The sequence below is a fragment of the Mycteria americana genome, chromosome 3 (assembly GCF_035582795.1).
Source record: "Mycteria americana isolate JAX WOST 10 ecotype Jacksonville Zoo and Gardens chromosome 3, USCA_MyAme_1.0, whole genome shotgun sequence".
Lineage (NCBI taxonomy): Eukaryota > Metazoa > Chordata > Aves > Ciconiiformes > Ciconiidae > Mycteria > Mycteria americana.
Window position 1 is genome coordinate 82,795,661 of NC_134367.1, and position 14,270 is coordinate 82,809,930.

Below are 14,270 nucleotides of genomic sequence, written 5' to 3' on the forward strand. Positions count from 1 at the left end.
TCTGTGATGTAAACACTTGAAACTTGTTTTCTTTTTTCTGGTCTCTGCTCTCAGTCATCCAACAGTCAGAGATGAGCTTGTTTGATATAACTTCTTTTTCTTCCTGGTTACTTAGTTTCCCTGGGACAGTATCAGATGGCAGCTGCTTTAGCAGAGAAGTACTGTGACTTTGATATCCTGGTGCAAATGTGTGAGCAGACAGACAACCAGGCCAGATTACAACGTTACATGAGTCAGTTTGCTGATCAGGTAACTCTTTTTTTTCTAATTCCTTTAGACAGTGTTTTGTAATACATTTGCACCTGAAATGTTGCAAAAGTTATTATTGGAGGGGGGGTCTGGGTTTTTTGATGCATATGTATTTACATAGATGTATGGGGGTAATGTGGAAAATTGGAGTCAAGATTCACTGTGCAGAACTCAATGGCACATTTTACCTTGAGACTGCAAAACAAGTCAGCAGAAATACAGCTGCTAGCTGTAGGGGCAGTGGCTTTTCATGGGACCTTTTTTGTGCCTCAAACACGTTGTCTCACTCTTAACATCTTTCGGCATTTTGTGACCTGCTCACTGAGGTGCTGTAGTGAGTGTACTGTTGTTTTATTAAACTAATGTAATATAAATTTAAGGATAATTTCCAAAAGAGAAGATAAGATTGTTAAATGTATAAATAGAAAAGTAGTTAAGAGTAGGAAGATAGGGATGTTGCTGTGGTCTTTTTTTTTTTTTTTTTTATTGTCCTGCCAGGTACTTTTTGGACAATTTTTCAATGTCTGTCAAAACCTGGTGTAAAAACCTCTAAGTGTGCTGAAAAATTGGAAAGCTGAAGGAAAAGGCAATAGAGACTACTTGAAGTGAGGGGGACTGGGACAAAAGTTTCCTAATTTGAGAGTTAGTGAGATCAATTTGTTTAGCTTTCCACAACAACTGTGGAAAGAGAAATCCTGCAGTCTACAGGTTTCCTAATAGAGTACAGAAAGGCTGTTTAATAAGAACAAGCAAAAGTATTGGTAACAGACAGAAATTATAGTAAACATTTTCAATAGTGAGGGTTAAATACTCACACATACTGCCAAAGAAGGGAATAAATTCTCTATTTGTTCTCTTCAGATGCTTGAGGCTTGTTTGTTTGTTTTTTAAGGAAAAAAGTAACACTTTTTGCAAAGAAAGTTACTTTAGCGGATGTAGAGCTGAATAGATCAAGTCTATTCTATTCAAGGATAGAATATCAGAACGGTGGCCTCTTCAAACTTTATTTTTTAAATTGTTAATGCAATTAAAATTTAGCATTATTCTAAAATAACTGTGAAAAGACTAAGTTAAATCTCAAACAGAAACCCTGATTAGTTATGTCACATTGAAGTTTTTGAGGATAAAATAGGTGTGTTTTTTTTAAAAAAGACAGTTTTTAACAATGACTGAGAAAAGTAAGGTTGTAGGTTCAGTTGGAGATTGGAGGGAATGTTTCAAAAAAGTGACAGCAGAAGCAAACTTATATATGAAAGGAAGTAGTAAGCACAGAGTTCTGAGAAGGGGAAAGGAACAGGTAAAAAATAAGATAGAATTGTGGGTGATGTGATACCTGTTTCCATTCTTGTGGGTTAACATGAAGAATTTACATTTGGCACTTCCTTCGCATCCATTGAAGGATAAACCCTGCTGTGTGTATCAGCATCTCTTGCACTGTAGCTGATGAATTCTTTAAACACTATTTCTGTCGGAACTCTTCAAGGTTTTTTTTCATCAACGGTATGTTATTTTTTTGTGTGTGTGTCTTGTTTTGTTAACCAGGTTCTTACCATGTTCTTACCAATTGTATTTTATGAAACATTTTGCCTTAGAAGACAAACAAGATATTTGAATGTAACTTTAAAAATCAATTCGTATTCCTGTTATCTTCAGAATTTTTCAGATTTCCTGTTTCGCTGGTATTTAGAAAAAGGAAAGCGAGGGAAGCTGTTATCTCAGCCTATTGCTCAGCATGGACAGCTGGCCAGTTTCTTGCAAGCTCACGAGCATCTGAGCTGGTTACATGAAATCAATAGTCATGATTTGCAAAAGGTAGGGTTTCTTAATACAACCAAACTGAAATATCATATGTTAAATGAGTCAAGTACATATTCAAGTAGGCAAATTATCTAGTTCTGACTCTTAATCATCAAAAGAAGACAGCTTATCTAGGTGACTTAAGGGAGGGGTGACAGATTATTAATGGAGTACCAAAAGCCTCCCTCCAGGCACCATCCGGTATATCATATAAGCCACTGCACCATGTAATGGAAATTAGGGCTGCTTTTCATCCCTTGTTGGTGACTAATATTTTGTATCAAGGAAGTTTTATATGCCTATGTGATCACCACTTTGGTGAAATTGGGAGTTTACAGTGAATATTAATAGTATTATCAGATTATCCAGCAAGGGAAAAACTGAAATTTATATTTTAAAACTAACTATTTAAAGCAAAGGAATTTGGAGGTATCACAACAGTAAAAAAGGTATTGATTACTTTAATCACTTATATTCATAGTATAAAAGCAATATTTTTTTTTTTAGTAGCTAATGTGCATGTGGATAGGTTAATGTGACATTGTTTTTAAACTTGATTTTTTGCTGCCTTGTAGGCTGCCCAGTTATTCTTTCCCTACTTCCTGTTGGTCAGTCTTCCCTTCCTTCTGCTAGATTTATGAATGTATTTCACTTTAGCAAATAAACTAATTCTAAAGAAAAATGGCTTCTTTCAATCCATGTGCACATTTATTAAGCACGCAGAGCATGGAAGCACTTATGCTACTGCAAATTATAGGTTGATAATACTTTATGTCCCTTAAAAAAAACCCATACAAAAAACAAAACCAAACCAACAAAAAACCCCAAACAACAACAACAAAAACCCAAAACCCACCCTGAGAGTCTTGTAATATTCCATTTGTGTTAACTGAGGTTTTGTCTATTATAGCAAAGCAATATGAAGAGGGGACAAGGATTCTAAAATATACAAGTAATTCAGTCTGGATAGTTTATTTCTGAGTAAGTGCTCAGAAATTTTCTGTTCCTTTGTCTGACAGGCAAATTTTTGCCTAAATGTTTGGTTACTGCAGTTGTTATACGTATAATTCTGTTTTTCAAATTCCTGAATTAAGTAAATCAATCTGAATGCGAAGTTGTCCTGTCAAAGCATATTTGCCTGGCTTTTATGGCGAAGCCTTGAATAAGATCCCAGAGGTATAATACGTGAAGTTGCAATTTATCCTTGGCTCATAAGATAGTTTTTCTTGATTAGCAATGAAAATGTTTTTTTGATCTAATTGGAGTAGATCTATATCTCTTCCTGAGAGTGTAATGCAGAGTTTTACTGTGCAAGTTGTACAACTTTAAAAAATCAGGGTTATAGCATTACAAACAATAAATAGCTGTGAGACTGCAGTTCTGATGTTAACTTCTAAAACAGATTTCTAACATCTTTATTAATTTCAGGCTCACAGAACATTGCAGACTTTGGCAAATATGGAGACCCGATATTTTGCAAAGAAGAAAACACTTCTTGGCTTGAGCAAATTAGCTGCACTGGCATCTGACTTCCCAGAAGATATACTGCAAGAGAAAATAGAAGGTAAGAAATAAAAACAGAGAAAAGCAAAGAACAGACTAATGAAGTTGTTGAATTAGAATCATGTTAATTTTGTAGATAGTTAATTTATTAGGCTGAGGGCTCTAACTTAATGTGGTAAGGCATTGAGGTTTAACCCCAGCCAGCGACTAAGCCCCACACAGCTGCAGCTGCTCGCTCACTCCCCCCGCAGTGGGATGAGGGAGGGAATCAGAAGAGTAAAAGTGAGAAAACTCATGGGTTCAGATAAGAACAGTTTAAGTAAAGCAAAAGCCGTGCACGCAAGCAAAGCAAAGCAAAGCAAGGAATTCATTCACTCCTTCCCATGGGCAGGCAGGTGCTCAGCCATCTCCAGGAAAGCAGGGCTCCATCACACGTAATGGTTACTTGGGAAGACAAACGCCATCACTCTGAATGTCCCCCCCCTTCCTTCTTCTTCCCCAGCTTTATATACTGAGCATGTCGTCATATGGTGTGCAATAGCCCTTTGGTCAGTTGGGGTCAGCTGTTCCAGCTGTGCCCCCTCCCAACTTCTTGTGCACCCCCAGCCTACTCGCTGGTGTGGTAGGGTGAGGAGCAGAAAAGTCCTTGACTTGGTGTAAGCACTGCTCAGCAGTAACTAAAACATCCCTGTGTTATCAACGCCGTTTCCAGCACAAATCCAAAACATAGCTGCCATGCTAGCTACTAGGAAGAAAATGAACTCTATCCCAGCCAAAACCAGCACATAAGGATAAACAGGCTGATGGTTTTGCTCATTGCAGGAAGGATAAGGGAGACAGCGTAAGGCAGTCACCTTAGTATTCACCTTCACCTGCGAGTTAGGACTACAAGCAAGGGAAATTTGTACCTTTTCACTTTTTCTAACAACACACAAAATATTGGCATAAATAACAAGCTGCACAGTCTTTTTGAGAAGTCATTAGACAGTTCTGGAGTAGATGAAGCTGCATTTTATATTTCAGATGCAAAGTAAAAATGATTTAATTTCTTAAAGCCTGTTTATTGAATGGCTCTCAATTTTGAATTCTTCTCAAGTCCTGATGCTCTTAGGCTGTACAAGGAAATCCTGTAACTATGTTGTATTGTAATATTGTACCTGCAAATACATACATTTGTGATCAAGAAGTGCTTTCTAAGCATCTTACTCTCTCTGTATCTAGAAAGGTAATGGTGACAGTGTTTTAATTATGCTCTAACTGAAAGGATGTTAATGGGAAAAGTAGGAATACTTATTCTGCTTCATTACCAAACGCAACAGTTCCACTGCTCTGCCATTCCTGTCACTTTGGAAAATACCCTTTTCCTGATACTGTTTGCGCAGCACATGTTGCTGTGAGTTTGTGTACAAGCAATTCTATGCTTATAGTTAAGCTAATACTGGCCACCAGGGAAAAGCTTTGAAGTATTACTCAAGGTTACTAGTGAAGCTTCCTTCTATTTATCTGCATATTTATCCATGTATGTTTTGTACAATTCTTAGAAGAAGTCCTGTTGAAAAAGGCTGGGGATAATTATGATAATGAAGTAGGCTTCAGGAATTCTTTTTAGCTTGTAATAGTAATATATTATCTGTCCTCTAAATTAAAGCATTGCATGAAATCTTGAAGTTGAAATTTGTTTTTTCTCATGGCTGTGAGAAAAACCTATGCTAATGTGAACAATCTCATCTTTAAATAGGAAAACCATAGAAAAATGAGGAAATCAAAGCTTTATTTCAGTAGAGTAATGGACTTTCAAAACTTGATCTGGACTTTACTCTGCTACACGTTTCTGTATGATACACAACATAGCTTTTAAAACTTAGCTCTTTGTGTATCGGTTTTCTATTGATAAAAAATAATTATTTCTGCTGCATTCTGCTTATCCATTTAAACAGATAAAATGCTCCTTTCTAGCATGCAGTGGAACTTGGCGGGGGGCAGGGTTCACATACTGTGGCTGAAATTATTCCCTTTTGATTGTTTCCATCTAATAAGTTTATAACCCTGAGGAAGATTATACTGGGAAATAAAACAATCAAAAATTGAGTAATTCATGAGATGGAACAGGTCCATGGCACAAGTCTTCAGCCAAAAGGTAGCTGCCAAAAATTGCAACCACCTTACTTTCCTGCGTAGTGCAACAACTTCCCTCCAATCCTATGTATTCATTTTGTGGTTTGAGAGAAAAGAGGAGTTCTCAGTCTGCGTTACACTGAAAGCCTGAGTGGAAAGTAAAATCGTAGTTCACCAGGATGACAATATTGTAGTGGAAGTATTTCTGTGCTTCAGGAACATAGATAAGTGTCCAAATAGAATGCTTCATAACAAACGCTTGTAGACCTGAATAATATTGTGACTTGACAGTTAATACTGTTCCATAGAATGTATTATTACATTTTAATAATGTGAAACATTCATTTCCTTAAATGACTACAAGAAATATCAGAACAGGAACGCTTCCTGTTACATCAGGAGACACTTCCTGAACAATTACTGGCAGAGAAACAGTTGAACCTCAATGATATGCCAGTGTTGTCTGCATCTCAGCTCATTGATGTAAGTATCTCACATTTTCTTCATTGCACAGGTAAAGTTCCAGTATGTTTTCTGCCTCTGTGCGATAAAATAAATGAGATTATCATAGCTGTCTTTATCCCTTACATGACTTGCTAAGCACCTAAAGATCTGATACATGAATTTGTTTATCTTTGCTTAGTTTCTACCAGCACCAAACTTCAGAATGCTGGTTTTAGTTCAAATTTCTTTTTGTTGAACGTGTGCTTTAGAGTGCTGCTAGGAGAAAAAGCAAATCAAATCAGTGTCAGAAGTTGATTTACTGGTCTAAGCCAGTTTTTGGCTATGAGACAATTTTTACCTTGTGTTACATTCTCAGTAGGGGCAGAACTTGGAAGGCAGAAGGAACAAAGAATTCCACCTTAGTGGAGAAGGATGCTGCAGTCTAGAAAAAGAAAGGGCTAGAAGCAGGAAGAAGCTCTTGGTCACCTCTTGCAAAGAGGCATCTGAAGTCTTTCTACTCCCCCCCCCCCCCCCCCTTCTTTTTCAAAAACAAACAAACAAAAAAAAACCCCAAACAAAAACATGAACTGCTCCAGTACTGGGATCACTAATAGCGCTGACTCCCTTTCCACACCCCTTTCTGGTGGTAGCCAGCAACTAGCAGCCTTATTGTTTCTGCCTTGTTGGCAGCATATTTTTACCATCCAGTGAGGTACACAAAAAATATTCAATGAGCAACAACAATACATTGTAAAACAAATCTGGTCCTGTCTAGATGTCAATTTTGCAACTCCTTACTTTTCCTGTAATCCTGTGGAAAATCAAAAGCTGATAGTGTGCTTGTTTACATTCTTCTCATTTTCTTAGAATAACGCTAAGAGCAGATTCTGAAGTCACTACCTGTATCTTTAAGTGAGACTATCTGTGGAATTAGGGGAGACTAGGAAGTGTCACTCATGACTTGGCAAGCGCTGGCACCATGACAGTTTTCCTTCTGAATTCTCTGTATTGTCAAACCAGTGTTCATGCTTGCTACTCGCAATGTGAGAATGAAACTCGGAAAGTGTAAATAAAAAGAGCGTTAATGTTAATTTTTCTTTTAAGTACTAATTTAGAATTTTGTTGGGGGGTGTGAAATATTGATAGCAAACTTGTCTGGTTTTAAAAGGTGAAAGGCAGTACGTGTGCTTAAGTACTGCTTTGAGTTTAATTACCAAAATAATTCTGAGAGCTTATTTGTGGAGCTGAGCTCTGGCTACAGTAGTCCAGGAATGTTACAGCCTTAAATGGCATTTAAATTTGAAACCTAGCAGCCTTATATCCAATATCATTTGTCCACAGACCATTGTCATGTAGGTGGAATGCTGCTCTAAAACCTTAAGTATATGCCTTACTATAAAAATACTTGCAGTTGAATCAAGACATATTTTCATGAGAAGGTCATGTAAGTGGAAAATACATGGTGGTCTTCCCACAATGAGTTGTCCATGATATCAGTTACATTAGTTTGTATGCTAAAAATAATTCTCTACGTTAATCTCTCATATCATAGATGTACATATGTCATGAGAACAGAAGGGCCAATGAGTATGACTTCAAGAAAGCACTTGATCTACTGGAATATATCGATGAGGTAGGAAAAGTTTTTGAAGGATTTCTAATCCAGATACTTTTTAAAATTTATTTAAGCTAGATGGGGCAGCTGTAGTTAGTTAACATATTAGCTTATGTATGGTAATTAAAAATAACCCCTGATGTGTTTTTTCAGTTTGTTTTTAAGTCACTGGAGACTTAATGCCAAATGTGGTTTAGATCATTTAAGAAAAATGACACTCCTCATCTTCACTTCCCATTTATAGTTTCTTTTTTAGAGCCTTGCTTCCCTACAGGCTTTCTGCAAACAGGACGAACATCATGTTTTCAGTAGTTTAGTTCTTGCGTCTTCCCTATTGGCACTTTCTCTGATTGTCATGAGATAATGTGGGATATTCATCAGCTTTTTAGCATTGAACTACAGATTTGCTATCTGCTTTCTCACTGCATCTCGTTGTATGATCTAGTATCTTGTCAGGAGTAATTTTCCACTAAGCATGAATAAATCAACTGCTGAGGAGCATCAAACCTGAATTAACAAGTCTTTTGCTAAAAAGCTAAAGTTGTATTATTTCAGCGAAAGTATTCCTTACCAATTGAAAATTAGAGCTCTTTGCTGATTATCCCAATTCTTGCTAGTCTGGGTAGGGTTCCAAGTTAAAATCCTCTCTGTAGTAGTGCTTTGTAAACACCATTGTGCCGTTTTGTTGGCCTTCAGTAATTTTGGTTTGATAATTATAAATGTCTTTATAATTAAATTGTTTTTAAAATTTAAATTGATATTAAATTGTTTTTAATGGCATTTCTTTTATCAACTTTTCTTTTGAAGAACATTACTGTTATTAACTAGGGGGGTTTTTTGCTTCATGTATGAATATGTTTACTTGTCCTGTGTTTAGTACTATATTATATTTTGTGTACTGAACGAAAGAGTATTACTACTTAGAGTAGCATGTTACTCTGAATTCGTTCTCTTTAGTTTAAAAAGAAAACTCAGTGCTTTTTTTTTTTCCTAACTTCCCCCTTCATTTTTAGCACATATAGTCCAAATAATAATGTTTTGCAGTAAAAGAAACTTGAGTGAACTCATTTGGTTCTTTCTTTAAAATTAGTTTTCCTCTTAAATTTTGTCAACACAATTCATGAACAGACACAACTATATTGGTTTTTTCCATCTAAACAGAATAAATGTCACTCTAAAACCATGAAATTCAAAACTATTTTTTGCTCAGATATTTGAGTTTCTAACAACTTGAGTAGGACCATTCAGCATAAATTAGAGATGGTGGTTTAGACTGGAATCTAAAAACCAGCTGCTCCCTAGTTTTCCCTACTTTTCTCTTGCAAAAGCGTAGCATAAAGTCGAGACCCATCATCTTGCTTCCAGGCTTGTAAATTGAAGAGTTCGTGGTTTCTTTTATGAGGGGAATTTAAAGTAGATGTGATGCTTCAGGATGTTGAGAGGTGGAAAAAAAATATATGGTCTTTTTCCTGAACTTATATTTTAAAAGGGGCTCTGACACCAATTATCTCAAAGTTTCTGTGCAATGAAGGGACTGCCCTTTCCAAGACAAATGTGTCTCTTTGAAGACATTTACTAATATATTCATAAAACATACATCCTAATGTGGACACTAATGCATACTGGTTAGCTTGGCCATGCTGAAAAAAGAGCCTTGACTTCAGTCACCATTTAACACATTTTAAAATAAAACTTGCCTAGAATACACTGTTTTACAAATTGGTATTTGTTCATGTCCTTTTAAATAGGCCCTTTTTCAAATTGAGGTAGGTAGTCTTCAGCAGTCGTGTGGTGATGTAGAAAGTCTGAGCCATGTTTTCAAATGGAAATGAACAGTCTTTGGTGTTTCATTAGTCTGATCAGGGCATCTGCTAAAATAGTATGTGTTTAAACACAATGTTCAGTAATTGAAGAATCTAATTCATTGGTATAATCTTTGTGACAGAGTGACTATTTCTTTAAAAAAAAAAAAAAAGAAAGAAAAAATTAACCTACCTGTCTTTTCTCCTTATGTGAATTGAAGGAAGAGGAAGTGGATGTGAATGATCTTAAACTTAAAATTCTCTGTAAGGCTCTCCGACGAGATGGGTAAGTCCAATGTGAATGTAAATTACTGGAAGTATTTGTGACATAGCTTTTCCAGAATTACATATTAGTATACTATTCTCTAGCTCACTGAAAAGATTGAATTTCATAGTTTAAGGTTAGTAAAGTATAAAGTATCTGATCCAAATGTGTCTTTTTGTAAAGTGAAAGCCCAGCAAAAAAAAAATCTGTAGTACTTTGTTGCTTAGCTCACTGGCAACCTACTATGTATTCTCTCCACCTGAGACAGAAATGTACCCATGCAGCTTTCATTCTCGAACCCTTTCCTAGGGTAAAAGAAATGACCAATGCTGAAACTTTTTTTTTCCTTTGAAGCATCTCAGATAGAAGCTTTTTAAGAGAAAAATGTGCAGAGGTCACTCCTGCAAATTTTTATTTCACTTATTTTTGGCCATTGAACCACATCAACAAGTTCATGACCTCTTCGAGTTAAAGCTGCATAAGATATTGAAGACTGTAAGATATTGAAGCCTTAAATACTGCTTAAAAGAGCCACTCTTATGGACGTTCAACACCAAATACAGGCTGAATCAAGTTGGTCAGAAGAATCTTCTCATCAAGCAGTGCTACTGTTCTCTCCCAGGTTAAATAACTCAAATGGCATTTCCTCCCTTTCCTTTCTAATTTTCAGAAGTTATCCAGCTTTTCTAGCTCCCATCCGTGTTCCAAGAGGACTTAAGGAAGAAAAGATGAGGAGAGAATGCATTCCAAATGCACTGTGCCATTTGTGATTAAAATGGAAATAAGCAGCATTTGGATTCACACTTATGCATAGGGTAGATTCCAAAGGACAGTGGTTTGTAGAAAATAAATTCCTAGTTGCATGAATAAGTTATTGTCACATATGACACAAATAATACACAGAAACAGGTTCACACTATTCCAGGTGTCTTCTTCCCTTCCTATTATTTTCAAGACAGAAGAGTCCAGAACTCCTACATGGCACCAGTCCAATAATTGGTTTATGTCCTGTCTACCCTGGGCCAAAAACAGAGTTTTGGACATAATATTTAAACCATTCAAATCATATGTAATGCTGGCAAGATTTTGCCCACTCCACTAGCTAACCAGACGTAATTTGAGATCACTTTGCACTGAATAGTGTTTAGAAAATTTGATGTCCCAGTTGAGTTTCCAGTCCAGCAAGGCTCACAAAGGCTTACAAAGAGGTTGATTGCTGTTTCAAAAGAGGTAGTATTAACTTTCATTGGTGTGCAAAAGTGTTTGATGTGTTACAGTACCTACTTTTAAGGATGGCATCTGTTTTCTAGCTTAACGGCTACAAATGGTGGTAAGGTTCTTGGGTAGAATGGAGAGCCTTGCTGAGCGTTCTCCTGACGTGCTGGTAGGATCCTCACTATCCTCCTCTGTGCCTAAGAGTGATTTGTTTCCTCAAATCCCCCTGCCCCTTCCCTCCCTCCTTTCCTCACATTCTTCCCAGTAGAATTAAAGATGAAACCCTGGAAGTCTGGGAGTTTGTGACACCCAGGGTAAAACCATGGTTTCCGTGAAGTACAGAGGATTTGTCAGTAATAGCTTCTGGGAGCCGGGTCCAGATCTGTTGCAAGCATGTCCCATTGGCCCAAGGAAGTTCATGTTAGTTTATGGAGTGATATGAGAACTGGTTTTGTCTGGCAGTTTAACATATGGAACAGGAAATTTTAACAACTGAAAGGTTAGAACCACAGCAAAAGAAGTTAGGTTGGTGTTGACTTAAAACTGCTACACATAAAGCTCTTGCAAAGATGAAAAATTGTCATTTAAAATAATCTTTCTCTTAAGAAAATCCCAAACATTTTTCTGTCACAGATGAGACTTGCATTCACGAGTCTTCACCTTCACATTTAATCACAAATGAGATAGACTGTATTTGTTTTGTGTCTCTGTGTGTTGTTACAGGCCTGCAACTTAGATTTCACTTTTTTTCTGCTCCTCTTTCCTTTTCTCTGTGTTTGCTTTTTTGGGGTTTTTTTGTTTTTTGTTTTTTTTTTTTTTAATATGTTAGCAAATTGTTGCTTTGGCTTTATTCTACCCAAAAAAAAAAAAATCTATACTTGCATCATCTCCATTGTAAAATATAATTACTGAGAACAGGTAATTCTTATCTTGATGGATAATATTTTTGCTTTTATCAAAGAAATAATGTTTTCTTTTACAGTTTAGATGGCGGGAAGCATTTCTATTGACCTCCTAACTAGACTATGTTATAGTAGTGCAATTTTATTGCAGTTTTACTCTTGGAATAAAGAATAATTAACACAAGATAGAAAAAACATCTTGCTTTGAGCTATAGCCAAGCACATAACACTTACATGTGAACATGTGTTAATCACCTTCGATAATTTATCAAATTTCCTGCATATTTTTTCTTGTTAGTTTTCATTTGATTTCATCTGTGCAATTCCTTCCACAAATTATTCTTTGACTTGCAGATGGTCCAGTTCAGATGGTAAAGATGATCCAATTGAAGCATCTAAAGATAGTATATTTGTGAAAATATTACAAAAACTATTGAAAGAAGGTAAAGTGTACTTAAATATAATTGAACTTCTTGCAATTGTTTAGTTAATTCAAAAGCTGCTTAAGATGAACACTAATATATAAGAAGTAGTGTTAATAAATTCTCAGAGTAATAAAAACTTCCCAATGCATTCCACTAGATAATTACAATCATATGGAGTTAATTCTATCTCTGTAAAATGTTGAGGGTATAAGAGATGAGCAGATTTCTTGGTTATAACCTTAGTACCCTCAAATTATTTGCTTAGTAGGGCAGCCATTGGATTTTTAGCAGTTTCTTATTGTACAGTAAAGTATGTCTCCTGGAGTTAAGTACCTATCTTCTGTAAGATAAGGGATTAGTAACTATTTGTCTGACACCCAGAAGAGCTTAATGTATTTTAGCTTAAATGGTTTTTTTGGTTTTGTTTTCCCTCCCCAAAAGCAAAAAAAAAAAAAAAAACCAAACCCCAAAACACCAAAACTAAAAACCCACAAAAAAATGAACCCCCCCAGTTAAAGCTGACCATGGGAAGTTATGGCCATGGAAGTTACAGCTGTGGCGGGTGGGAGAGGAGGGAAGCAATTTTGAGTCAAAGTCAGTTTTAAATATTACTGCATGTGAACTTTTTCCAGAACAGAGAAGGTTCCATGTCAAAAATACAAAAATTAAGTTCTTCAGAACAGTTCTGGTTTTGTGTGTTCATCCTGTCAAGTTCCTTCCTTTTGTGAGATTCTCACACCCCAGACTGAAATGTTGCAACTGATGATATAACTATTTATTATATGACTGATCTTTCTTTTCTTTTCTTTTTTTTTTTAATTTTGGTGAAGTGTTATGTAAAGACTTGGATTTTAGGTTTAATCATAAATTCACTAAGAAGCTCTGTTTGGGTAGAATTTTTTTTTTTAAACTCAGTTTTACAGGCTACTTAAGCTTTATTGTATTTCTTGACATGTATAGTAGAATTAGATTTTTTCAATTCCAAAAGAGTAATTTAACTGAGGCAGGCACAGGTGTTTGCTTAAAAATCATCTTAACTGCTAATGCAAAGTACTTTTATCAGTGCTGTAATAAAAGGTTTTGTGTTGTAGGAGTTCAGTTAAGTGAATATTTACCGGAGGTGAAGGACTTGCTGCAAGCAAATGAACTTGGCAACTTGAAATGTAATGCTTACTTCGAATTTGTGTTAAAGGCAAACTATGAACTCTACGTTCAGGGACAAGCATGATTTTCACTATTTTTTTAAATATTTTTTTCTAAAGACCTGTTAAATTCATGTATACTTTTTACATTCTGTTCCTTTTTTGCTAAAACTTTGTAATAAAATCTATATAATAATGTACTTGGTCTTAAATTTATAGATGTTGGCACTTTAGTCAGGGGAGGCAGAGGTGTGTTTTCAAGCAAAAGCAAAATAAAGTTTTTGTTTTCTGTGCCTTTCATAAACTTGCTGGTTTGTTTCATGTCTTCATTGGTATGAGTCCTGCCTGAGACTCAAAGATACACAGACACACACGGTGAAATGTGGGACCCACTGCAGAAGGTAGAAACTTTTGCGCTCGCTTCACTGGGGCTGTGATTCAGTTCAGAGAACATACTGAAAACGTTAATGCTGGGTGACTCTGTAGCTTACTGAAAAAACAAATGATTATTCTATAAGACAACTCTACTCTCTCTTTGTACAACACTTTTTGCTGTAGAAACTAGGCAATTTCAGTTTTGCATTAAAGATCACTGGCACAAAAAGGATAACTGGCTTGTCACTGGTCACTCAGCTTGTCCGTGACAGAAAGGAATAAAGCACAGTTCTCATTCAGAGTCCTCTGGTCTGGTAAATATACCATTCTTTCAGTTTATATCTGTAAGATCAAAATTTCTCAAAACATTTTAATATTTTATCTATTTAACTTTCATTTTAAGCTATATCCAGATTTCTAG

The 14,270-nt window shown here is 36.0% G+C and overlaps 1 protein-coding gene across 1 annotated transcript in view; it reads left to right on the forward strand.

Moving 5' to 3' along the window:
• The window catches only part of NUP133 (nucleoporin 133), a 37,240-nt gene extending 23,453 nt beyond the window's left edge, over positions 1–13,787 (forward strand). The window contains exons 19-26 of the mRNA XM_075495876.1: positions 116–249; positions 1,903–2,061; positions 3,475–3,610; positions 6,029–6,147; positions 7,661–7,741; positions 9,747–9,811; positions 12,262–12,350; positions 13,424–13,787. Coding sequence (XP_075351991.1) covers positions 116–249; positions 1,903–2,061; positions 3,475–3,610; positions 6,029–6,147; positions 7,661–7,741; positions 9,747–9,811; positions 12,262–12,350; positions 13,424–13,560 — 920 coding nt within the window. The 3' untranslated portion in view covers positions 13,561–13,787. The remainder of the gene's footprint in view (positions 1–115; positions 250–1,902; positions 2,062–3,474; positions 3,611–6,028; positions 6,148–7,660; positions 7,742–9,746; positions 9,812–12,261; positions 12,351–13,423) is intronic.
• Positions 13,788–14,270: the final 483 nt, after the last annotated feature.